This window comes from Neocloeon triangulifer, unplaced genomic scaffold, assembly GCF_031216515.1.
Source record: "Neocloeon triangulifer isolate White Clay Creek 2 clone unplaced genomic scaffold, ASM3121651v1 ptg000013l, whole genome shotgun sequence".
Lineage (NCBI taxonomy): Eukaryota > Metazoa > Arthropoda > Insecta > Ephemeroptera > Baetidae > Neocloeon > Neocloeon triangulifer.
In genome coordinates, this window is record NW_026775555.1 from 7,858,731 (window position 1) to 7,884,470 (window position 25,740).

Sequence of the window (25,740 nt, forward strand, 5' to 3'; positions counted from 1 at the left end):
AGCAAGGTCAATCGATTTTTCAGTCTTTCACTGCAATTAAGGCACTCAACATTACACAAACAATTAATTTGGAGTGTGTTTAAAATTACAATTTTAATTGAGCTTTTATAGCACACAAAATATATTTTATTTAACAATTGATTTTAGGAAAAATATCAAAACTATAAATACTATAATCAAATGACAACAGATGTACCCAATTGAAAGTCTTTGCGTTGAATATTGTTCTCATATAACAGAAAGAGGGAAATTGGAAAAGACTGCAGAAATTCATTGCACTTGAATTTTCACCCTGGCAAATTAAAGTCAAAAATATATATTTGAAAATAGAATGAGACCAAATTTATTTCTGTTAAACTGCATGAAAACGAAGTTGGTTTCAATACAAATTCTTCTATGCCTATAAAGTCCTGTTTTGGGAAAAATTCAAAATATCTGATTTTTGTTTTCGATTTAAAACCTTTTGGCCTGGGATTGTTTGATAAACCTTTTCAGGTACAACATCCTCATGATTCTCTCCTTGTTTCCCACAGTCCCAAAGATGCGTTGTTCTCATCGGAGGACAGAAATCACGGAAGAAATAAAATCGAAGCAAATCTCGAAAGGATATATTTTACCTGGCGAGCGAGCGAGCGAGCGCGGCAGGTTGCGGCGGCGGCGGCAGGGCACGTGCTGTGGGGGCTTAGGTCGGGGCGGAGCGTCCCCACTCTGGGAGGCCCCGCCTCCCGCCGCCGCCGCCGGAGGCCACTCAGGGCGGCCAAGTGGTCAGTGATGGAATGAGTGTCTGTGTTGGCCTGAGCGTGCTGCTGCTGCTGCTGGGCCCGGGCCCCCTTTGGGCCTGCGGGCCCGGCAGGGGCGGCCACCGCGTCAAGACGCCCCGAAAACTCACCCCGCTCGTCTTCATGCAGCACATTCCCAACATGTCCGAGAACACCCTTGGTGCCAGTGGGCTCGCGGAGGGCAAGATTACCCGCCAGGACCCCCGCTTCGCCGAGCTCGAGCCCAATTACAACTCGGAAATCATTTACCGGGACGAGGAGGGCACCGGCGCCGATCGCCTCATGACAGAGGTAAGACCAAGATTTTATTAAAAAAAAAATCAGTTATATACCTGATCTGATAATTTAATTGCACAAAATTGAGGTTTATAACAATTCTCATTATCTGACAATTAATATAAATATGATTTTTAATTTAATAGTCAATTTTATTATAATTTTTTCATTTTCAAAACATGCAACAAGTGGTTTTGTGTGCGCCAATATAATCGGTTAATACAAAAACTTCAAAGCGTTTTATCCTTTCAAAATATTGAATTATTTTGTTTGGTCCTTATACAATTGCTAATAAATTTTTTTTTAATAAAAATCACTATAAAATCTAATCAATTTTAAGAATAAAATTTTAAAGCTTCTTGCAGAATAATATTTTTGCAAATCTCTGGAACCTTTTTTGCCTCTGCCTCTCTTCTCTTCGGTCCATTAGATTTGTTTATATTATTGATCGAGAACACTCTTATCAGGCACGTCCCTCTCTCTCGGTACACTTTGTATGTACGCTCGCTATACTTTGCTTGTAGTTTTTAATGCCTTTTAACGCGCGCTGCTCTCGAAGGCTTGGTCGACAGCTCATATCAGAGAGGCCTTACGTATGTGCTGCTGGTACTAAGAAAACGTTGGAATATTATAACGAAAAGGCTGTGTGGGTAAACAAAGCCCGTGTGTGTAGTTTTTCCTCTTTATCTGCGTTGCAGGATAGATATTTTTTGGCTGGGTCCGAGTCAATATTTGATTTGCTCCGAGACAAGACGCGCTCCTCTCAAAAATATCAAAATCCGGCCACATGCACACGAATGTAAGCCCCGGCAGACAACAAATACGATTTCCATCCTGCTATTTACCTTTTTATCACTTCCTTTCGCACACAAAATTTTGCTCCTATTCAGCATGGGAGATTTGAACGTTGCAAAAAAGTTATTATTTTTTATATTTATATATATTTATCATTTTTAATTTATTGAAATGATCATATAATTTTAGCTACAAAGTTTTTAATTATTAATATTTAATTATTTACTAATTTCTTCTTTCATTGTAAATTTAAAATTTATTTTTGATTATAATTGACTCTATTATAAATAATTAGTTTTATTCTGTTTTTTGCAGTTATATAGTTTTAATGAATAGTGCTAATATAATTTGGAATTTGTCTACATGGGCCCTGTCTTGGCTTGACATTTTTTAAATCTAAGATTTCATCGATTTAATTTAATTCATACCAAAATGCAATCACGATAATTGAACAAAACTGAATAATTCGGAGCAAATACAAACTCAAAGCCTCTGTATAATCCTCGCGGCGAGTCGGTTTGATCGCGGTGGCGTGGAAACCGCGAGCAAACAAAATTTTTCCGAAGGTGTGCATTATGTTGTTTGTGTATTTGTGTGTTGGTTTTTCTCCTGCGCGAGAGTGACAAAACAAAGTGCATTCACAAACGTTTTCGTTGCACCCTGAAAAGAGATGCATGTAGATGCGGTCAAAGCGGGAACAAAGGTGCAGAGTGTCTGTCCTCAGGTGAGTTCCCACGGGTCGCCCTCTCAGCTTTTTGTGTGTCCAAACTTTCGCTTTGTGCGCGGCGGGGGGCGCTGAGAGGGTCGCGGCCGGCCAGCTCAGGGTGCAAAAAATGCAAATCCGGCGGCCACACAGAAAAAATCCGCCTGGGAAAGAATCCGCGCAAATCACACTCGAACGCACAACCCGAATAATAGGATTTTCTTTTCCAACAAAACGGCGTATTTATATTATATATTTTTCACTGACCGCGGCACACAAGTTTGTTGTCTCTTGAGAAAACGAATACCTGCCTGCGTGCGGCCATTCATTTCACATTTTGCGGTGACAAGTGACAAAAGGGTTTCCCATTTCCACGCCGAAGAGCATTTTAATGATAATAAAATTTCTGCTGATTGCTCAAAACTCGCATGCACGCGCAAATCCCTGTGGGAAACCTCGCTCACCTGCCAGCCTCCTTGAATATAAGAATGAGTCGAAAGAGTTCTCCGGCGAGAAAAACGCATTATTTCACAGCTTTGTGAAACGACAGGAAAAATTCCGTGCGCACTGCTTTCGATACAGAGATATAGAGAGCCCCTGTCAATTAAAAAGTGCAACGTGCAGCGCAGCTGTGCAAGGCGGCACTGCCTATACTTTAAGGAGATTTCAAATTTTAGCCAAAATAATAACGAAATCTGGGTGAAAAATGAAATGGCAAAAATTAGAAATTGAAATGAAAAGTTAACTTTTATAAAATGAAGAAAATACTGCATTTTTCCTGCAAAATCATTTGATTTTTTTATTATTATTTACGAATTTCACAAATTTAAACTATTTCTGCAAATTTAAAAAGATTTCTTTTATAAGAAAATTCATGCGAACAAATTTACTTTCTTGAAGGAGAAAAAGACCATTTCTATTTAATTTTAACTAAAAGAACTAATACGTACTTTATTTCTACTGTATGTACTTTCATTAAAGGAGTATAAAAACTTTAATGGGTTTATTTTGCTGTTTTTTAATTTATATGTTTATGTTTGTGTTATGAAAGGCAGACGTTTTATTTAGTTTTTTTTTTCTTCTTAAATTTTGTTCTCTAAATGTAATATTTCCATAAGGGAGTTCGGAAACTCCAACTGCACCAATGTAAAACTTATAACGTTTGAATTAACAATTTAAGAATTATAAAAAACTCCAAAATTTTAGTGCTCCCCTAGAAACACTATAGTAAATTTGTAAGTCAATTTTTGTAATGAAAATGAAGACTAAAATTATTTAAAAAAAAATTAATCAATTTCTTAGCAACTTCAAATCATCAAATTAACCTTTTCGAACATTTGATCGTTTTTCATTTTTCTTCTTCTTTTTTCTGTATCAAGGCGATCAAGCGTGCAGTTCATGAAACCTCCCTGAAAGTCAATAAGCGAGACCGCTGTCATAAACTTTAAGTAGACAAACGAATAAGCAACGTGTGAAAAGCATGGGAAGCTCTTGACGTTTAAGGAAGGGTGAGGGGGGCGAAGATGAGGTTTCGAAATATTTTGCGGCGAGCAGTTTGAATGAAAACTGGCTTTCTCGAAAGAATGCCGCCGGATCGATTTTTGGCCAAAACGGAAGATGCAAATCACGCTCGCAGGTGCACGCCATTCACAGGACGTCGCGTACACGTCTCGGCTCAATAAGATATTTGGCGGCTGCGGTTTTAATTTGGGTCGGGTTGGAAAATCGTCATCCGTCGCTCTTCTCGCGCTCTCCGTGAAATCAGAGAGCCGTGGCAAATAAATAAAAATAAATATCAAATTAAGGTGATGTCGCCTGCACTCAGGTTTCACTGCTCAGGGTAAGCGATACCTGAGCCTGAAGGATCGGTGTCGCGCACCTAAGGGAAGCCAAACAAAAGAAAATCGCTGAATTTTATTTGGAGGTCTCTTTCTTCATAGCGAGGACGTTATGGAATTCGGCACGCTGCGCTCTTCTCGATTGCCATTCATTCACAAATTCACTCTGGCCGCGTGTGCAATAAATAAACACCCCCGGCGCTTTTTTACATAATGCATGCATGCATAAGACGCGCTTTTGTGTGGCAGAGGATAATAGAGAAAAGGTATGTGCGCCGCGTGAAAAGAGCAACGCACTGCCAAAACAAATTACCTGCCGAGGAAATCACTTTCTCTGCTGCGGACTTTTAATATGCAAACGACAGGATCATTTTTCATCTTTTTATGCTCTAGCTGCATATATAACAAAAATTTAAAAATGTGACTTTCCTTTTTTGTAAAATTCGTGCAAAAAATGTTAACTTTTTAGCTTATTTCAATTTTCTCAGTAAAAATTGTACTTTTTTGCCAGAGGGATTTGTTTTTAATTTTATTAATAATTATAATTAATTTTATTACAATAATTATGTGATTACTTTTTTATAAGCGAGTCAAAGCATTGTTGCAAGCAATAGAGTTTAAATTTATAATTTAAACTGTTAATACAGCATAATTTTAAATATACATTTATATGTCAATTATAATGTAATATCATTTTTATATAAATGATTATTTTATATTATTATTCATTTTTATATTAATTATATTTTTATTCAATAATACCAAAATATAGGGAAAAGAAAAAAATTGAGAATTTTTTTAAAACGTTAAATGTGAATTTCCTCTAAATATAATATTTATAAAGTATGGCGCACATTATTATTTTCAACTCAAACCTATAAGGTAGTTTGTTTCTGTGTCAAATCGCTTTCTTTTTATAATTTTTGAAAATATTGCTTGTAGTTTCAATAAAATATTTTTAACTCTCACACACACAAAATTGAATGCAAACTTTGTGATTTGCAGTTCATTTGCACTAATTTTTTGATAATTTTCATGAAATATTTTATCTTTGATATTTTAATTTTTCATTAAAAAACCAGCCAATCCTAATTTTCTATTTCATTTGTAAACCTTGAAGTTGATTGGAATTTTCAGGCTCGGCTGAATGTTCACACATTTTCCTATTCTAGGTCTTTGACAAAACCGAATCTATGTTTGCTCTGAAACGTCACTCTGGTCGCAAGGGAGAGATTTCCTTTGAAGTGGCCATCAATTATTTTCTACGATCGCCTAACACGATTCTCACGCCACTTGTTGTTGTGAATGCGAGCACGTGGAAAATCCATGTCGCGTCATTCATTAAACAGGTATTGACAAAAGTGGAGTGTGGTCAAGAAAACGATCGCCTGCTTTTATGAAAAGGGCAACTCGCCACTTCCGGCGAGCCAGTTTTTCACATTCTTGGATTTTTCATTGAATTCCCAAAATCGTCTTCTCCACCTGCATTATTTTCTTATTCCTCTTTTTATTATTTCCAAATTTCCTCTCCCGACTGCGACGCACAAAGGTGAAAATACGCGCTGTTTTGACAGGCGCATCGCCTCTTGTTGTGCACCTCAGGTATTATTGAAAGCGGCGGCGACGGCCCAGAGGCCCCCGGGGGCAGCGGGGCCGCCCCCTGTCGCGCCTTTCATTGATCCTCTTAAAAGGCAGCAGCAGCGAGAGAAGCTTTTATGGATTTTCCCACAGCAAAGGCGCACACACGATTTTATGGCCGTGTTTTCTGTTCTGTAAAAGAGAGAGAAGAGACGCGTCTCTCTCTCTTTTCGCCTCCAGAAAAGTTGTAGCTTTTGGGCGCTGCGCTCTTTATCTTTTTGGCGCTCACACGCCTCTGTACACTTCATTTGCTCATTAGCTTTTTATTGACTGGCGGCGAGACTCTCGGCAAATCCTCACACACGCTCTCTCAACACTTTTAAATCCCACTGAAATTTCCTCGAAACTCTTCTTATTTTAGCCGAAAAAGATTATTTTCTCCTTCTTGAAAAAATCTCGGCGGTTTTTGTGTCTTCGTCAGACGTTATTGGTTTGTTGAGCGGAAAATCTGTTGTTGGCGGAAAACCTGCAGCTGCCGCTCAGGTGCACATGTCAAAACTCGCCGCTTAATTGAATCAACTCAAGCGTCAAAAACAACACACACACAACTCGGCATTGTTGGACGTTGTTAGACGTTCACATAAACCAATAAAACTTTTCAAGATGCTTATCAAAATTTATAATTTATAATTTAATAAAGGAAACCAAAGCCTTATGAACTGATTAAAAATCGAGTTTGTGATCAATATTTAATTACATACTTCTAATGATTTGGAAAACAAACAGATAAGTTAAAATTTAATAACCTTTTAAAATTCAAAATAATTAATATTCAGCTTCAATATTAATTATTTCTTGTTCACGTAATTAATTTTGCAAATAATTTTTGAAAAACTGGAAAATTTTTGTTGATCTCGTCACTAATGCTTGGCTTAAAGCAACAATTGTTTAGTTAATTATTGAAACAAAATTTTCCAAGGGTGCATTTTCGGTTCGATTGGGGCCTCTGGGGGCTCGGGGGCCTCGTGGAGGCGGCGGCGCGGCAGGGACGTGGGGCGGCGCTGATTGGTGCTCGAGCGGCACTTCAAAGCGGCCAAGATGGCCGCCGCGCGGCGTGACCTGAGTTGTACCCTGAGGGTCAACAAACACCGCACCTGACGATGGACGGCGGTCGGACCGCGCAGTGAGTGTGTAGCCCTGGCTATTAAAAAGCTGGCGAGCAAGCTTATGCTTGTGGGGACCCGCCCGCGTGTCAACAATCAAAACAACACTCCCATAACAGTAGACGCGCGGACCAAAACTTATGCTGCACTGCCATAGCCTTCCCAAAACACTTAAAAACTCTTTAAACACCTCTCTCGGTGCGGCCGGATCGAGGAAACAAACTCGGCGCCTCCGCTTTTTGTTTCTCGCGGGAGCTGCGCAAGTGTGTGTCTAATGAGTTTATTTTCATGACTGATATATACGCGAGTGTGGCTCATCTTGTTCAAAATGGAATGTCATTTTCTTTACACGAGGCTCATTACCAGAGTTGGAACAAAAAGAGTCTATCTAATTTTTTTTTTACGAGTTTCATGAAAATTGTTAAATATAACAATTTTAAATGATGATGCTTATAGAAGATTATGACTTTTTAGCTATACAAAATACGCTTATTTTTTGTTTCATTGTTCATTGTTATAGGAAGGCAAATAATAAAGCAACAAAAATTTTATTGACGATTGCATTTGAGAAAAATCAAGTATAAAGCGAAAGTTACAGACAAATTTGGAATAAATCATTCATATTTTTCAATATATTATCATTTATTTGCTATATTTTTGAAAAAATTATAATTTTAATCTTTTTTTTTAAAGTTTAGATTCCTATTTGTGCATAGATTTGGTGAGCTTTGCTTTGATCGATAGCAAAATAATGATATATTTGAAACTTATAAAACGTAAAATTTCCATTCTTCCCAGGAGTTTATTTTGAGTATTATTTGGCATTATTGCTTCTTTAGTTTGAGATGGCAAATGAAGATAAATAACATTTTTCATGAAACTTGAAATTTTTCAGCAATGATTAAGTTGAAAACAAAATAATTTAAATTCTGCTCTCACTAAAAATTAATTAGACATTTTTGTAGCATCCAACGCATTTATAATCCTGGTGAATCCTGGATAATTTGAAGATAACCGCGGTTTTTATAATGTGATTCTCATTACAAAAAATATTTTTATTCACTGTGTATAAAGGATTTTATATCCCAAAAACAACTAGATTAAAAATATTTAAAACTATTTAAAATTCCGTTCGTATTACAATTAAACAACACATCAGGCTTTTAATCCTTTTTGAAAAAAAACCAAAACCCAGTCCAGAGAACATTCTCGGCGCAGCTTTTTGTTTTCCGTAAAAAATGGCAACTAAGCACGTCTTTTGCGGCGTGCTCGGGGAAGCGGTCGGGTTGTTTTCTCAAGGGAAAAACAAAGCCGGCTGGTGCGGTAATGATCTCTCGGTAAAAGCGGCATCACGCGGGCGTTTGAATCTCCGCAGTGACCCAAATGCACGCAATAAAATTTAACGCCCGATTCAATTTTCTGATGTGCGGAGTGAAAAAAAATGGCTCGAGCAATATATCGGTTTGGAGAATCGCGCGGGGCGGCATTAAAACAATTTCACGCCGAGCGAACCGCAGCGAAAATCTGCGCGAGATGCAAAGTCGAGATAGATCTCGAGCGTTTTGTAAATTTCACATCACGATTTATACACAAAAGCTGTTTTTTTCTCTCTCTCCAGCATACAAAAGTGCGTAAGGCGTCAGGGAAAAGGAGCGTTTTTTATATAAAGACTGCTGGAGAGCCGCCAAGCCAAAGCGCACAATACAAAATATATCTCGCCGCCGACAATAAAGCATGGAGGAGGGAATTTTGTGCCGTGGATGAAAAAAAAATAACAGAGGGGCCGATCAGTGAGCAGATAAATGCTCTCTCTCACAGCATTTTTATCCAGCCAGCGCCATTTTTATTCTCATTGTGCCGCGGCCACCAATCACGCACACATTAAATCCAGCTCAGCATCCCACAAATGCATCTCTCGAGCAGCCGGCAACCTTCTTCCTTTTTCATCATAAATTTCAACAAATCGTCCGTCCACGGTCGCGCTCCTACCGCGGGAAAATGTCTGCCGCCGTTTCTTGGAAATTTACATTTCATGCATTCATCCTGCCCTTTCATCCGTCTTTTTTATACACAAAATGCTTACACAACATCGCCAAGGCTTTATATTGCTTTATATATTATATTTTATATACTAAAAATCACGTAGGCAGAGAGACCTGCACTGAAAATCTTTCAGTTTACATGGAAATATTTTGAATTTAAATTAAAAAAATAAATATTCTTATTCGTTCATTTTCAATTCAATTATTCTTTATAAGGTGAGTATAATTAATTGATTATTGAAATTAAAGAATCGCGTAGCTTGCCTAAAAAACTCATGCACTTTTACAATTATTCTGATAAAAATAGCCCTTTATATAGAGTATAATATCTAGTGCCACTTATGTTTTTCTGTCATAAAAGAAATCCGCCTCACACGCGTTGGTTCATAAATAATTAAGCCAAATAAGGTCTAAATATGCAATTTAAAAATAAACTGAACCAAACTGAACTTTTTTATATTGAATTTATTTTTACTATGTTCTTAAATAAATTTTCATTTTATATTTAAAAAATTTTTTTTGTAAAAGATTTATTTACTGAATTATTCATTTATATTTTTTTTTTTATTAAATTTTGATTGTTATTTATGACCTTATTATTAAAAAAAAATCATAAAATTATTCTTATGTTATATATAAATTATGTAACATGTAATATTAGTTTTTTTTATAAGGAGATATAAATTTCAGGGTTTCTTGAATGTTATCTTTTGCAAATAATTTATTTACGAATACGATCTATAATTTATGTTAACTTCATGATCTTCAAAACCATATTTTGATCAAAATTGTTTATGCAGCTGAGGAGAACACATAACAGCTGTGAACGTTGCCTCAGTTAATGTGTAAAATAATAAAAGTTTAAAAGAACAGCCGCGGCGTGCGGCTCGAGCCGGCCGTCCTGCAGCGGCGAGAAAAGAGATAATGTTGGAATAAATATTTTGTTAGTGTGTGGGGTCTGAATTGCAGTTGTAAATTACTGGGCTAACGAGCCTTTTATTGGACACATCGCGTTTCAAAAAAATTCCGGAAAGCGGCGGCGAAAAATCAATTGAGCGCGGCGGCTCTTTTGAGGCCGTGCGTGCAGCTAATGGGGCCTCTTGGCCGCCCCCGGGGGCCTCACCTCCTCGACGGCCACGCAACACCTCTTCCTTTTTCTCGCCAGGAAAGAGCTAAAACGAGCGCAGGCAGAAAGAGATGAGCCGCCGAAATGCAGCTTGTTATATAAAATTAAGCAGCCCGAGAGGGATAAAAATATATAAAAAAAAGGCCGAAAAGTTATAATTTTTTGCTCCTTTGCAAAACCGCACGCTTTTTAGATAAAAATAAAAAGGTCCGGGAAATTGGCTTCAAATTAATTGAATATAAATTCAATTTATTTGTATGGCTCAAATAATTTTCTGAAGGAAATAAGTTTTCACGCTCGCATTTGAGGAAACGTTTGGAGAAAAAATATTGATCTCATCCCCGTTGAATTATTTTTCTGATTGACGTTTTAATAACCAGAAAAATTAACAATGGAGTAAAAATTTAATGTATACAGATTTAATTAACTAATACATTTTATCATCTCATTATTGTAAATTTCTAAATATTTCTTCGTAAATGTTTGTTCAATTTGTATGTTCTTCAAATTTTGCTAATTTCTTTTTAAAGTTCAACAATCTGAATAAAAAATTCATTTTCTTCATCACGGCTAAATCTTTTTCACTCCACAGTTGATTTTATACAAATTTTAAGAATCCATCTTTCTGCAAAAGATGGAGAAAAAGATTAAATCTGAAGAGTTCTCATCTCTCTCTCTCATGATTCGTGTCGTCCGCCTTCTTTTTCAATTGTGGAACTGGTTTTGTGAGATGTGTTTTGTTGGGTGTTTTCACTTATTGTTAGTGTAATATGGGTCGTTTAGTGCTGGTTGAGCGAGATCAGATAAAATAATGATCAGGCGAGCGCCCCTGAATTTGTCACACACAAGCCCGTAAAATATGAATGTGTTGAGTCAGGTCTGATACCTGAGAGTGCTTCAGGTAGAGCGAGGGAAAAGGAAGGTGACCTGATCATGATGCTGCGCGGCGGCCCATTTGTCACCTCTATCGCGACATTTATTTCGTTTATTTATGTTCGCCTCCGCTCTTTACGAGCACACACAAGCAGGATGCACCCAAAACTATTAACTAATGGACAAGCGCGACTCACACCACAGACGCGCGTATTCCGCGTGTGTGAAAAGATTTTATGCTTAAATTCCTCAAGAACAATCAGTAAATTAAAATATATAAACCATATGTCACTATAAAACCAGGATTTTCCGCCCTAAAGAAAGATAAAAAAGGGATTAAATACAAAGTTTCATTGCATGGTTTATTTATTGTAAAATATTAAATTTTAATTTGCAATTTAGACCTCTCTATAGTTTTTTTGGATGTTATGTCAAGCAATAAACAATATAATTACATTAATTTTATATAATCATTAAAAAATTAACAAAGTTATAGTTGCTGGTTATTGGGTTTTTAGTTAAGAAACCAAAATATTTTTAATCTAACGTACCCAATTTATTAAATCATAACAAATTTATTAACTATTTAAATATGAAAATTTTTATTAAATACAATTATTTATTATATTTATTTTGTTGTATTAAATTTATTTTATAACAATAAGGTTTAAATATTTAAATATGTTTTTTTTTATTGCCTTTGATCAGGTTAAAAGATATTGAATAAAAAAAATATTTTTTAAATACTGATTGCTACTACAGAGAAGCGTGATTAAAAAATTAAAAAATTAATTATTGTTTATGTACTTTTTGACAATTCATGAAACTTTAGAGATATTTAACTATCAAACATTTTGCATGTTTCCAAAACGTAAAACACTTAATTTTTTTTTTAGATTTGTAGATTTCTTGCAAAATCAATCAAAAACTTAGCTCCTGTTTCTATACACTAATTTTTACACGAATATTTTTAATATTTACACCAAACTGGATTTCTTTTTTGACATCCCACGTGCTTTCATCTGATTTATTGGGGAACGGTAAACCTTTGGAGAGCGCGGCGGAAGGTGTTCGCAAAGAAAGGAAACTCATGTTTTACACCAAGGAGCGGACAAAGGCGGAATTTCCCGCCGCATCTGCTGGTTGGCAGTCAGTAAATAAATTATTTTTTGTGTGCGTCACCTACCTTTCGGTGTCATAAAAGCGGCCGATGTGCTTTACTTTTTGAGGTGAAAATCCATTGAGGTGATTTCCTGTGTGCTGATTTGTTTTCCTTGTTCGGCGCGGTTCGCCTTTTCCAAAAGCGAGCGCAGGGATAACAGCATTGTTGCGGGAGATGGGAATAAAATGAATAGAGAGGCGCCGCTAAAAGCTTTTAACAATGCCATAAAACCATAAATATTTGGTGCCGCGCGGCGGCGGCCGAGTCAAAAATCACACACAATCGCCCTGCGCCGCTAAATAGATCACTTTTTATAGTCTTTTAACGAGGCTCATATTTTAATGGACCATCAAAACACCGCTGCTTTTCCCCTAAACGATGTATGGCGATTTTATATTTCTCATTACGCACTACTTTTCTTGTTTGCTTTATAAGAGGAGAAAAGCGGCTGTCAAACGATTGCCGCCGTTTTGAGGTTCGAAATGTGGTCGGGACACTTTGCGGTTGAAAAGCTGTCAAATTCGTCCATATTTTTATTTAAGTCAAAGGAAATTCAATATTGAAAAGTTATTTTGAATGACGAATGTCTATAATTATTTTTAATATTGTTTTATTGAAATGCTTCGCCCAAAGATTTATATTAAATCAGCAGTTATTAAATTAAAGTTAATTATCCTTTTTAATGATTTTATAACTATATGCATCAAATTTTGCTAAAAATATTAACAGAGGATAATCAATTTCAAAAACCAAAAACGTTTGATGAAAAAAAAAAAATATTGGACATTTAACATTTTATTTCTCTAAAAGTTACATCAGTTTAAATATTTGCAATTGAAAATTAATTTGGAGAATTATATTTTTACATGTCTGGTTGCTTAGAAAGAGATTTCGGAATATTAAATTTATGTACCATAAAAAGCTCTTTTAATTTTTAAACTTTCTGCTGACACGCTTTATTTAAATAAAAAGGGAATCTTAAATTAAAATGTCACGCAGGTTGCCTAACTCTGCTTTGAACTGCAAATTTATGCTGCATTATGCATTATTTTATTATATAATTTATTGGATTCAATCTTAAAACTGCATTTTTATTATATTAAAACGCTAAAAGTTGTCTCATCTCGTATCAGAAATTATAAAAAAAAAAAAAAATTAAAAGTGTTGTTATGTGCTGCAAAGTGGAAAAATTCAATTTAAATTACAGGTACCTTGACGTTTTTATTCAACAAAAAACATAAAAATTAAAACAGCCTGTCTTTTTAATGAAGTTGGAATTTTCTCTCTCTGCGAATGCACACTCCGTACAAGGAGAGAGCGTTAAGGTTAGTTAGTTTTCGCAAATTAAAATTTTGATCAGAGTTTCCTTGTAGTAACAAGGAGATAAAAGTTGACGAGAGCAGCATGTTTAAAAGGTGCAATTGAAGCTCTCAAATTAACGAAGGCGGCCTTCTGCAGAAGAAAAGAAAAGCATTTTGTGTGTGTGCAAGCCTGCGCGCGATCTGTGTGCGATTGCTGCAGCATGAAAAAAGGATAATGAAAAGGAGTCTGAATGGCGGTTACAGAAAAAGTGGAAATAAATCACGGCCAGCAGCAGCACAGCAGAGAGCGCGCGGCGGCTCGGTCTCTCTGTGAATAATAAAAATGCGAGTGAAAAATGCCGTTTGGCAAATGCCGAGTCTGATTTAATTAGGTGAGATAAGGCCCGAGTGCCTACCTGCCCTTTCTCAGGGCCTTGGTCGGTCGTGTTTACCTGATCAGATACCTGAGAGGCAGCCGAGTGGCAGGCAGGCAGCTAGCCAGGTCTCTCTCTCTCTCTCTCTCTCTCTCTCTCTCTCTCTCTCTCTCTCTCTCACGCGCCGGCCCGGCATATTAGCTCCAATTTATAAATGCCCTGGCCAGGATTATCAACAGGTGTGATGATTTCGTGATTTGACGCGCACTCAAACACTCAAAATTAATCCCCGGCCTCGTTATCATTCCGGCCGAGCCCTTTTTTCACTTGAACGCCAGCACACATCATATATGAGATGGGATATGCCCCTTCTTTTATATATATTCAGGATGCTTTTAATATATTTTACATGATCAACTTAATGTCACTTAGCGGCTGCATGCACAAACACCTATTATCCCGCCCGCCGCGACTAATTCCCTCACTTGGAAAAAAAAATGCAGAAGGTGAACAAAATGCTTAAAGGCTTTACGCATAAAAAGCTAAATACTAATATTTTTTTTAATATAAAGTAAATGTGATATAAACTAATTGAAAATTTAAAAGGAAATGAGAATTTAAAATAAATTTGGCAATTTGATTATTTTTTATTTCATTGAAATGGAAGGAACTTTTATTTTTTATAATTATAATTATTCGGCGCTCTTGACTTAGTTCTCCCGGTCGAAAAGTTATACGGCTGGGATGAAAACAAAGGGATAAAGTTAATCCCAATTCTCGGAATACATAACTTTTACCCCTCCCTCCGCCGATTTTCTTTTTAGTCGCCAAATCATATATAAGATAACTTTTTCTTAACCCGCGTCAACGGGATAAACATTTAACCAACGCTGTAATAATCATAGCAGCTGAAAAGATCGCCAACATTCTCGCGAACGTTTTAAATTTTGGCCAATTGCAACAACAAAATTTGCTCAGCAGATCAGAATTTTTCGAGGAACATGAAAAAGAGAGACAATTGAATTCGAACACAAGAATCTGTGTTCAATTGGATTAGAAATTGTTTTAATTTTACTAAAAAACATTTTAAAACCTTTTCATCAAAGCGAAATAATAAGGCTAGTACTTTTTTCTTCTTTAGAATATTATGTGTAAAATTTTCCAACTCGAATATAGATTGGATTTAATTTATTTTTATTTCAATACAATTTGTATAATTTAAAATTATAGTTAGAAATTGGGTAATGGAGTCAAGCGGCTTAATTAAAATTTTCATTTTTTTAGCGTTACAAATTATTAACAAAATTATCATTTAAAATTTTGTAATAATTTATAATTTTTGTTTTGTTTGGGAATTTAAAAATATTGTTCTCTCTATCTTATTTAAATTTTCCCATGGACTGTTGAAAGAGCTTTTGAAAGGAGAAATTTAATCTTAACGACGTCGGGGCACCCATTCACGTATTTTAATAGACTGGATTTTCAACAAAGCAAATAGTTTCGTGCTGCTGGGTTAAGTTTATTTAGTGAGAGTCACTGCTCACTGCTCACAACAAAAACATGCACGACAACCTTGATGCTCTTCAATATATATAAACGGGGGATAAAAAATAGCTGATGATATTGAATTTATCGCTGCTGCCTTGAGTCCGAGCAGCAGATTCGGATCTCTCACAGCCTCTTTTTAATCCGTAAATTTAATTGGAAAAAATTTGATTTTGTTCGCAGCGCCTGAAGGAGAAGGTGAACACGCTGGCGATTTCGGTTATGAACCAGTGGCCTGGCGTCAAGCTGAGGGTGACCGAGGGCTGGCAGGAGGAGGGGATTCTCCACACCCAGAGGGAAATTTTGCACTACGAGGGTCGCGCCGTCGACATCACGACGTCCGACCGGGACCGCTCCAAACTCGGCATGCTCGCCAGGCTGGCAGTCGAGGCAGGGTTCGACTGGGTACACTACGAGAGCAAGTCACATATCCACTGCTCGGTCAAGTCAGGTAAGAATTCAAAAATTTCCCATAAAAAAATTAACTGTTTGAAAAATATAATAACAGCAAATATTATTAAATTTTTTCATTCCTGTCAACTATTTATTTAGATTATTAGATCAGTTCAGTATTCCTTTCAAAGGCTTTAATAGATAAGTTAATTTAAAAATTAAGCTATGCAACCTTCAAGAAATAATTTTAAGATCATGATTTAATTGATTTCTAATTCTTTAAAATATTTTTGGTTCGAAAAAATAAATTTACTATGAGAACATAAACGGTGTATGAAGAAAAGGAAAATTAATGAACTTGAACAATCAATGAATTATGAATTTAAACGCTTGATGTAGTGTAGGTTGCCTACTTCAAACTCCAAACATTTCATTTTATTTATTGTATTATTATTTGAATTAACGAATTCTGAAACGAATATTTAAATTCATTTTTAAATTTTTCCACCTTCATTTAAATAACAAAATTAATTTAATTGGAAAAATTTACTAATTTATAACAATTTTGCAGAGTCTTCGCATTCAGCCAAGAGCGGCGGCTGCTTCACTGCCGACACCACGGTGGTGACCTCTGACGGGCACCGATTGCCGCTGGCCGAGCTGCAGGTGGGACAGCAGGTGCTGACCTTTGACCCGCAGACGGGACGCACCCAGTACTCGGAGGTGCTGCTGTGGCTGGACAGGGACCCTGACGAGGACAGGCTCTTTGTTGAGATCAGCACTGAGGGGGGCAGGCGGCTGGCCGTCACCCCCAACCACCTCCTCCTCGTCCGCCGCCCCCACGGCCCTCAGGCTGTCTACGCTGGTGAGTTTTGCATTAATAAAAGCCCCATAAAAATTAATTCACATCAAACATAAAACTAATTTATAATTAAACTTTTTTTTATTTTTGGTAAAAGTATTTTTTAAAGTGTTATTTAAAACGTAATTGATTTATTTATTTATTGGCTTAACTTAATTAATTTATTTATACATCTTGACATTTAAATTAAATTTTATTTGTATTTGCAACAAAAGTTAATTTGATAAATTAAATTTTATTCCAACAATTGTTATTAAATAAGGTTGTCTGTTATAACTCAAAACAATTAAAGTAAAGTAATTTCAAAAAGTAATTTTCAAAAAGCATATATATATTATAAGATTTTATTTTTTCTCGAAAATTAAATCCTTATGTGTGAGAAAAAATTATTAACTTATAAAAAAACATAGAAATTAGTCAATAGAAATTAATCCATTATCTTAAATTTATTTTTCATTCTAAAATTAACTTTTCCACCCTTGTAACCACTTTTTTTTAATTTTACCAAAAATAGTCATTATCGTTATCTGAAGGAAATGAAATTAATGAATCGCCTCCTTTTGTGTGTTCTCAGGAAACGTTGAAAAGGGCGACGAGTTGCTGGGGCTGGACTCCAGCAGCATGACGTCCGACGCGGTGGTGTCTGTGCGGGCGGTGCGGCGACGGGGGGTGTTCGCGCCGCTCACCACGGCCGGCACCCTCGTCGTGGACGGGGTGGGCGCATCTTGCTACGCCGTCGTCGCCAGCCACCCCCTCGCGCACGCCGTCTTCGCGCCCTTCCGCCTCCTCAGCAACGCGCAGCACGCGGCGCGCGCCCTTTGGTCGAGCGCGTTCGGCGGCGCCGCCGTCGACGCCAGGTCGACGCCCCCGCAGCCCGTCGGCGTCCACTGGTACGCGCAAGGCCTCTACTGGGTGGCGCAAAGGGTGCTGCCCCAGGGCATGCTCTCCTGAAAATCGAGACTGCTAGTCAGCGGCGGCGCCGCCTCCGACTGTCCCCAGCGGCGCCAACGCACCTCCTCCTCCTCGTCTCTGTACATACGCCTGCCTAACTTATGCCTCCTGTACATACGCCTTAATTTATCAATAAAAAATGACAATTTAGAAAAAATTATATTTTTTTGTGTTATTTTATTAAAAATCTTCTGGCAAATGAAAAAAATTTTAACAAGAAAAATACTCGCTCTGATAAAAAAAAAAATGACAGAATTAATTTTTATAATGATTTTATTCTAAAAATGAATTAGCAATAGTTTGTCATTTTCATAAAATGAGACATGAAAATTTTAACAATGAAATTAATCCTTAATCTTTTAACATTCACGCTACTCCTTAGGAGAATTTCCTAAAATATTTTCCTCCTTGAAAATTTTTGTGTTTAAAATAATGAAAATCTCACAAATCAGCACAGTATTAGGTTTTAATAAAATCAAAGAATCATAAATTATTTATTATTTTACAATAATTAAAAAATTCAATTTATAAGATAATACCACACGCTCTTTTTTAACATTGTATGATTATAATATTGAAGAAAATTTTATTCATATTTTCTGTTTTTTTCAATTACTGATGAAAAACGTATAATAATTGACCGTAATAAACGGTAATAAAACGAAAGCAGTGTGATTATCCCACGCGGAATCAAATTTTTACCTCCCAAAAGTTACATACGTGCACGCAAGAGGGCAGATTTGCATTGGCTTAGCTGAAAAGGATAGTAATGAAAGGAGCATTTTATGTTTGGAGTACTTTATTCCTTTAATTTTTATTGTTCCCTTGAAACGACAAATTAGCTTCAAATATAAAACTTAAATACATAAATTCATATATAATTGTTTTATTGTACAATTATTAATATTTTTAATGTTTTCTTCCTTACATTTTTGATCTCCTTACTGAACAATCATTGTCACAGCTGTATTTAAGCTTGTTGTATTAAGCGGCAAAGGCAAAGCAAAACACCACAACAACAAACTGCGAAACCCGATTTTAGAAAATTTAAAGTTTTTCATACACGATTTAGATTCTTAAATGCCAAAAAGAGCGAGATCACCTTTTGTAAAATGGATGGAACCGACGAGAATGATTTGAAGCATCCGAAATCTCAGGAGAATGAGCCTTTTAAGAGACCTTTGACTGGAGGATCGTTATTGGTAAGTTTTACATTTTGATGTAGTTTTTGTAAAATGTAGTTTATTCATATACTTTCCATCCAGCAAATCGTCAAGCGCGTGAATCGACCATTTCCAATTTATCTTCACGTTCTGGTTAGTAAATGTAAAATAGAAATATCAATGCTTATTACATGCTGATCTTTTAAATTTCAATTTGATTTTTTTTTTTGCAGAAAGCCCGTGTTGTTCCTCAGCCAAACGGTGAGATATTCTACCGACTTTGGCTGTACGATGGTCTTTACAAAACGTCTTTCGGCTCAACCAATTTCGATCGATTTTGGAAGAGCAAAATTGTGGGTGAAGCGGACAACAAGAATTCTCTTCCGGCGGTGATCAGAGTTCACAAAGTGAACTGCCTAACCTTGGCCAAAATTAACAGGTAATTTATTATTACTATAATTTTTTTAATAGAAAATTCTCTAATTGAAACCCCTTCTCAGGCCCATGTTTTTCCTAGCCGACGTTCACGTTGAAGGTTATAAAGAAGTGGAAGGTCTCGAGAATGCAATCAACCTGGATGACTTATTCGAAGGAGATTTGGTTTGGGAGGTGGAATCAGAGGCTGAATTGAAATTGAACACCCGAATCATTGATAAAATTGACGTCAAACCTTATTTGAGTTTGTCAAATTCAAATTCAGCCGAACCAAGTCAAAATGCCATCGAACCAGAGATGGACCAGACTAAAAAATCTCAGCCTTCCCTTCAAGGAATTGATGTAAACTATAAAAATAGGATCTCAATTTAATTTTCTAATAAAAATCCAATCTAGGCATTAGATGCAGATTTAGCCTCTCAGGGTCAAGTGCGGGCTCGCTTGACCTTCATTAGCCCTCTGCTTTGGAAACCAGATGGAAATTTTATCAAAAGTTTAACCTTCTCCACAAGATACTTTGACATCAAAGGAACAATCAGGCTCACAGAGGACATGTATTCAGCCCTGCCCCAGCTCAAGGAATGCATAATTTTGAAGGACATTCCTGAAGAGAAAACGAACATAGTTTTTAATACAAATCATTTCGGAGAAAGAACAAAAAGCAACCTCCTGCAAAGTGTTGCGTGTAATTTCGTCAACTTGAATGATATCAGACACCTGCAAGCAGACTCTACTTGTGGTCGGTCTTGAATAGCATAATTTTGAAAATTCTAAACTTGAATGCTTATTTGTGTAGATGTGATAGGGGTTTTAACCAAGGGTCCTATGAGCAAAGACTTTGGGAGGAAGGATCAAACAAAACTTGTGATTTACATTCAAGACCCAACCTGCCATTTTGAAGTAAACTTTAAATCGAATTTGATAATTAAATTGATTTTAATTTTTTTTTGTAGTTGCCGATTGAAATGTGGAAGAGTGCCATTAAGGGCTACAACTTTGAGAACAACCCTGTCGTGGCGTTCTTGAGAGTGAAACGATCGACTTTAAACATGTCAAGTCTCGTGCTTAAAGCGGAGAGTATGATTGTGGTGGGTTAAAATTTTTCTTATAATTTGTAAGAAAACTGACAATTTTGCCTTCAGGTCAACCCAACGTGGCTGAAAGAGTGCGGAGAGTTGGAAAAGTGGAGGAGAGCAAAGCGTAACACCAACGAAACAGACACGTTTAAAGAGGCGGTCGAGCTTTTAAAAAACAAGTGTGAAGGAGAGGTTATTATTCAAAGACTGACACTGACCAAAACGTGGGAGACACTGAATTTTAAAATTACCTGCACTCTTTGTGGCCTGAAAGCAAGTTTATATTTCCATTTTAAAATGGAATTTTTTAATTTTTTTGTTTCAACTTCAGGCTTATGATTTGGCACAAGTTACATTTGTGTGCAAGGGTTGTGGGCCAGTGGAGAAAGTCTTAATTGAAAATATTAATACTTCTGTAAGTTCAACTTGTTTGTGTTGTTATTGTTCAATTATAAGTATTATTCCAGTTTCAATTCTGCGATGGAATCAGATCGGAATGGGTTGAAATTGAAGATGGACCGTTTAGAGATTTGTTAGGTCTTCCAGCCACCCTGTATGGTACAATTGGAGAACCTGAACTCTTCAATAAAGTGCTTGCCATTAAGGACAAAGATTTTCAACTGAAAATTTTGTGTCGAAAGGTAACTAGCGTTGCTGATAATATCTATAATAACCAGGTTGCTAAATCAATTTCCCCCTCTTTAAGGAGCAGAAAGCTACAAAATTTATTCTCGTTGACGGAATTTTATTGGATAAAGTGGCCAATGATGATGACGCCATAATGCTGTAACAATTGTTTTTGGCTGGACCAAATAAGAACAATGCATTATCAAAGATCTTTTTAATTTTGTTTAGGTTTTTTTTTAAGTCTGTGAGATTTCATAAATTAAAATTTCATGAAATAAGCTGTTCAGTTTCACTTTATTGTGATGGCTCGCATGGCTGTGTCATAATTTACATAAATGGGTGGGGGAGGGAGGGGATCAAAATTTGTGGGCCTTTATGGTGTTCCAACTAGACTAAATTTACAAACAAATATTTTTTTTGCTTCTAAATTCACAATAAGCTTTCCTGTGGTGTGCTATTATCGCGTGCCTTTTCAATATTTTCTTCATTTTTAAGTCGCAGAAACATATTTAAAAAAGTTTTGATCTTTGGCTAGAAAAGATACAATAATTTAGTATTCATAATGATTAATTAAAAAACTTCAAGAACAGTTCAAGAAGAACTTCGCAAATTGGTCTTAAGGTGGTTATGGCACGTGGTTTCTCCGCTAGGCGGCAGCACCATCGCGTCGTTTTTTAAACATGCGCGCGAAGCTGCTTGACAATAACAAAAGATTCTCCTTGTTTAGCACTTGCAATTTGGGAATTTTCGGTAATTTTAAGCACAAATAAACTATTGTAAACAAATTCCGGCCATTAGGTTAACATTAGGATCATCTTTTAACCATAATTTGAGCCAAATTTATTTCATAAATCGTTATTATTAGTTAGAATTCAAGGCATCTTTTTTGGCCGCTTTTTCAGCTAAATCATTGAAGTGTTACTTATTCTTGCTAAATTTTGAATCAAAAAAGATACCCCAGGGCGCCCCAGGGTCAAGGTAAAAGGTTTTCGCATAGATTTTACTATGCTGAATCTTGCCATCCCTTCAGCTCCCTCGTAAAAGTCACCTTTTGCAAGTGAAATTATTTGAAGACAAAAAAAATGTCATCACTCGACGGATTTTACCGTTCTTTTTCTCAGAAACGATTTTTTTGTTTTTTTTACATTTTTTTATGGGATTAAATTTGTTGATCATCTTCTTTTTAATTTTAAGAACCAACGCACGAAGCATTCCTCAGGGCTCCCAAACCCTGCAATATTCTTCTCGGCTCTCGGCTTTTCCAGTTTTTACACACAATACACTTTTTCATAGAAAAGAAATTTATCTCAAAAAATTTGACTCATGAATGATACAGTTAATTAAGCAAGGATTGAAATGATATTATTACCACATTCTTCCACATTAACTACCCTCTGATATCAGTGTGTATGCTCTCAAGTGATTGCGAGTTACAGACCCCGGACTGGACAAAAATTTCCGTTAAAAAGAGGTATTTTATAATTTTTCAGCTAAGATTTCCATTACAACTAGGCTCTAACATACACTTAAAAGTCCACAAAACAAAGACAAATAAATTGAATGTTTTAGTGATCGAGTTAGAAGAATCTCATTTGCAACTAGAAGGCTAAAATCAACACAAGCCACAGCCGCATAACTTTATTTATTCTTATTGCCCTTTTATAATAAACTTTCTTGCTTTAAAAGTTGCAGAATGGATATGAGAATGTGTAAAAATATATCAACCACAAATGCAATCACCCTTCGATACGGCTTTCAAAAGATAAAGCTTATTTAGTTTGCGGACTCCATGAAACTGCTGGATCCTTGAAAAAGTATCAAATATTTTGCTAATTAAATTTTACAGATATTCATGATACTTTTTAGAGGGCAAATTGCATCAAAACGTCAACAAAATTCATGATCTCAAAATATTAAAATTAAAAAAAAAAAATTGTTAAAGAAATTTAAAAAAGAAAATTGATAAAGGCATCTTGTTAGCTTAGCCGATTCACACTTTTTGGTCCGTTTTCCCTTTTTGATAGGCCTTTAACTTGATTGTGTCAAAACGCAAGTGAGATTGTCTCATACCTATAAAATATATAAATTTTCAACCATCGATGGAAAAATTCGACAAATAAAAAATCTGAGATCAAAAATCTAAATTTGCACTTTACAGCAGGCAAGCTTAAGATTTTATATTGATAGCCATTAAGAAGGGTGGGTGCTTGAAATATATGTTTCCTATATAATTTTATAAATCTCAGATACAATTTGCAACTTTTAAAGCAGGAGAAATAGTTAAAAAAAAAAAAAAAAAAACACAATAAGAATATGAATCGAGCGACGCTGCTTGTATCGATTGGCCTTCTAACTCACTAAAATCTTTAAACAAAATTCTTCAACCCTTAAAGTAGTGCATTTTTAAGTGTATTGCTATGACAACATAAGTATCAAAATCACAAAATATATTTTGAATTATTACCTCTTTTCGAAAAAAAAATATTATCAATTCTCGAGCTTCTCGACTCTACGCAGTCAGTCGAAAAGACTCACGTAAATACACACTGTGCCATCAAAGGGGTAGTTATTGTGAGAAGAAACATCATCATCATCCTTGTGTTATCGCTGCACCGGCCATTAATATTTTTCAAAATTAAAAAAGGTTGTTTCTTCCAAACAAAGGGGTGGATAAAATCCGAGATCGGACTAAAAAATTGCAGGGTTTAGGGACCCCAGGAGGGCTTCATACCTGAAAATATGATATGTTAAAAACTATTGAACAAATCAAACCACAATAAAAAGGGTGACTTATAAAAATAAACCAACAATAACGTGCGTCTTATACCATTTCCTCCGACTTCCGATACGATTCACTAGCAATAGGCGACCTTTAAAGCAGGGGTTGAAAGGGTGGCTAGGGTTTACGTACTTAAATCTTTAATAAACCTTTGACATCTACACTGAGGCATCCCTAGTAATTAAAAAAATATTGAAAAACACGCCAGAAAAAGGTTAAAAAAACGATTTTCATTGAATAAACACAATTCAGACGGCAAGAGGCGCAGCTGATCTGCTGATTCAAGAGTCAAGCAGGGCTGCCAACTTATGAAACTAGATTTTCAAGTTTGAGCCTTCACTGCTTGGTCAGAATACTGGTGGCAACATTTTTCTCTCGACAGATCTTTTGTGAATTTATCTACCTGCGATTTGATTGGATAAAAGTGACGTGTTTACAATTCTTCCGCGAAGATATTACGCTTCAAAACCGAAAAAACAGTGGGGTAGATCAGTTTTTTCAGTTTAAATAAGAGATATTTGTTTTAAAACTTTTTACAATGGACATATTTTGAATCCTTGCTAAATTCCGCGTCGATTGATGTGTATATCATTATTATTTGACTGATAAATAGCATTGAAAAATAAGAACAATTGTAAAATCTAGGGTTGCTTGACTTCGGCGCTCGGAGGCCGTGACGTCATCGCGCGCCGTGAACACAATTTTTCGCGACGTAACCCCTGACGATTATCAGAACTTGATTTTTCATTTTTACAATAATCATTGTTCAGCCATAACACCCTAAATACTTATAACAAGTATAAAGTCTTCAAGAAACGTCCCATTTTGCCGCCACTGAAGCGTGGGTGTGTCCGCAGAAATGACGTCATGACTAAACAACCACGCCCATCCGCTAGGTCCCCCTGGGTGTGTTGACTGGCGGAAGAGGTGTATTTTGCAGAATTTGGGCCATTCTGCACCTCCAGAGACTTCAAAGATGCCGGTAAGATGAAGATTTTGTTATTGTGAGTCTGTAGGTACTAATAAATCAAGTTTTTAGGCGTACCATTCGCAGTTTGCGGAATCTAAACAAAGTGTGGGTAACATCGCCCTTCTTCCCATTCGCACCCAGTTCCGAGGACCTGCTCCGACTGCGTTTAACTCCAACCCCAATGATATGGACCTCATAGATGAAGCCATTTATTACTTCAAGGCTAACGTGTTCTTCCGAAACTACGAAGTTAAGGTAAAAACTAGTTAAAATTTTGTTTAAAAATTCCCTGATCTTACGATTTGTATAGAGCGAGGCAGATAGGGCCCTGATTTATGTGACGCTCTATATCACCGAATGTCTGAAGCGTCTGCAGAAGTGCTCAAGCAAGAACCAGGGAATGCAGGAAATGTACACTTTGGCCCTGGCTAAGTTCGACATCCCTGGGGAGCCCTCGTTTCCTCTAAACTCTGTATACGCCAAGCCAGCATCCGCGGCAGAGGCTGGTTTGTTTTCACCTGTTCAACTTTTGCACACTTTATATTTTTAAACATGAACATTTCAGATCTCATGCGCCAGTATTTGCAACAACTCCGCCAGGAAACTGGCGTTCGAGTTTGCGAAAGAGTCTTCAGCACCGAGGACGGCCGCCCTTCAAAGTGGTGGCTGTGTTTTGCCAAGAAGAAGTTCATGGACAAGGCTCTGCTTCCTCCTGGCCAGTGATATTCGTCACCATTCAATTTCTTGCATTTCCCAGTTTTTTTTTACAGCATACACAATGCAAATTTACTTTAATATTATGTTAACTTTGTTGAATTATATATTTTAAGACCTTTAATAAATAATTATAAGTGAAATAAACAAATACACACAAAGTCAATTCTCAAAATTTAAACCCATATTATTACTTCAAAATAGAAATTAGAAAG

The 25,740-nt window shown here is 36.3% G+C and overlaps 3 protein-coding genes across 3 annotated transcripts; all 3 read left to right on the top strand.

Moving 5' to 3' along the window:
• The first annotated feature begins 553 nt into the window (after positions 1–553).
• On the top strand, positions 554–17,899 carry LOC132199046 (sonic hedgehog protein). Its single transcript, XM_059623428.1, has 4 exons — positions 554–1,070; positions 15,739–16,006; positions 16,520–16,813; positions 17,385–17,899. Exons 1-4 carry the CDS (start codon positions 777–779, stop codon positions 17,759–17,761), a joined length of 1,233 nt encoding a protein of 410 aa, XP_059479411.1. The 5' UTR covers positions 554–776; the 3' UTR covers positions 17,762–17,899.
• Positions 17,900–18,756: 857 nt separating this feature from the next.
• On the top strand, positions 18,757–21,334 carry LOC132199042 (uncharacterized). Its single transcript, XM_059623421.1, has 11 exons — positions 18,757–18,963; positions 19,027–19,077; positions 19,158–19,363; positions 19,425–19,701; positions 19,756–20,098; positions 20,156–20,259; positions 20,313–20,447; positions 20,502–20,708; positions 20,767–20,850; positions 20,903–21,076; positions 21,142–21,334. Exons 1-11 carry the CDS (start codon positions 18,874–18,876, stop codon positions 21,223–21,225), a joined length of 1,755 nt encoding a protein of 584 aa, XP_059479404.1. The 5' UTR covers positions 18,757–18,873; the 3' UTR covers positions 21,226–21,334.
• Positions 21,335–24,686: 3,352 nt separating this feature from the next.
• LOC132199060 (actin-related protein 2/3 complex subunit 3) lies at positions 24,687–25,685 on the top strand. The gene is made up of 4 exons (XM_059623449.1): positions 24,687–24,823; positions 24,881–25,066; positions 25,122–25,317; positions 25,377–25,685. The coding sequence occupies exons 1-4, from the start codon at positions 24,818–24,820 to the stop codon at positions 25,532–25,534; spliced, it is 546 nt and encodes a 181-aa protein (XP_059479432.1). The 5' UTR covers positions 24,687–24,817; the 3' UTR covers positions 25,535–25,685.
• The last annotated feature ends 55 nt before the right edge of the window (positions 25,686–25,740 follow it).

Bases quoted from the DNA above. Each gene is read 5' to 3' on its own strand.
- LOC132199060 (XM_059623449.1), top strand. The intron at 25,067-25,121 runs GTAAAAACTAGT...CGATTTGTATAG, and splicing joins TCCGAAACTACGAAGTTAAG to AGCGAGGCAGATAGGGCCCT. The intron at 25,318-25,376 runs GTTTGTTTTCAC...TGAACATTTCAG, and splicing joins AGCATCCGCGGCAGAGGCTG to ATCTCATGCGCCAGTATTTG.
- LOC132199042 (XM_059623421.1), top strand. From the start codon at position 18,874: ATGGATGGAACCGACGAGAATGATTTGAAGCATCCGAAATCTCAGGAG. The intron at 20,099-20,155 runs GTCGGTCTTGAA...TTATTTGTGTAG, and splicing joins GCAAGCAGACTCTACTTGTG to ATGTGATAGGGGTTTTAACC. The intron at 20,709-20,766 runs GCAAGTTTATAT...TTTCAACTTCAG, and splicing joins GCACTCTTTGTGGCCTGAAA to GCTTATGATTTGGCACAAGT.
- LOC132199046 (XM_059623428.1), top strand. From the start codon at position 777: ATGAGTGTCTGTGTTGGCCTGAGCGTGCTGCTGCTGCTGCTGGGCCCG. The intron at 16,007-16,519 runs GTAAGAATTCAA...ACAATTTTGCAG, and splicing joins CCACTGCTCGGTCAAGTCAG to AGTCTTCGCATTCAGCCAAG. The intron at 16,814-17,384 runs GTGAGTTTTGCA...GTGTGTTCTCAG, and splicing joins CCCTCAGGCTGTCTACGCTG to GAAACGTTGAAAAGGGCGAC.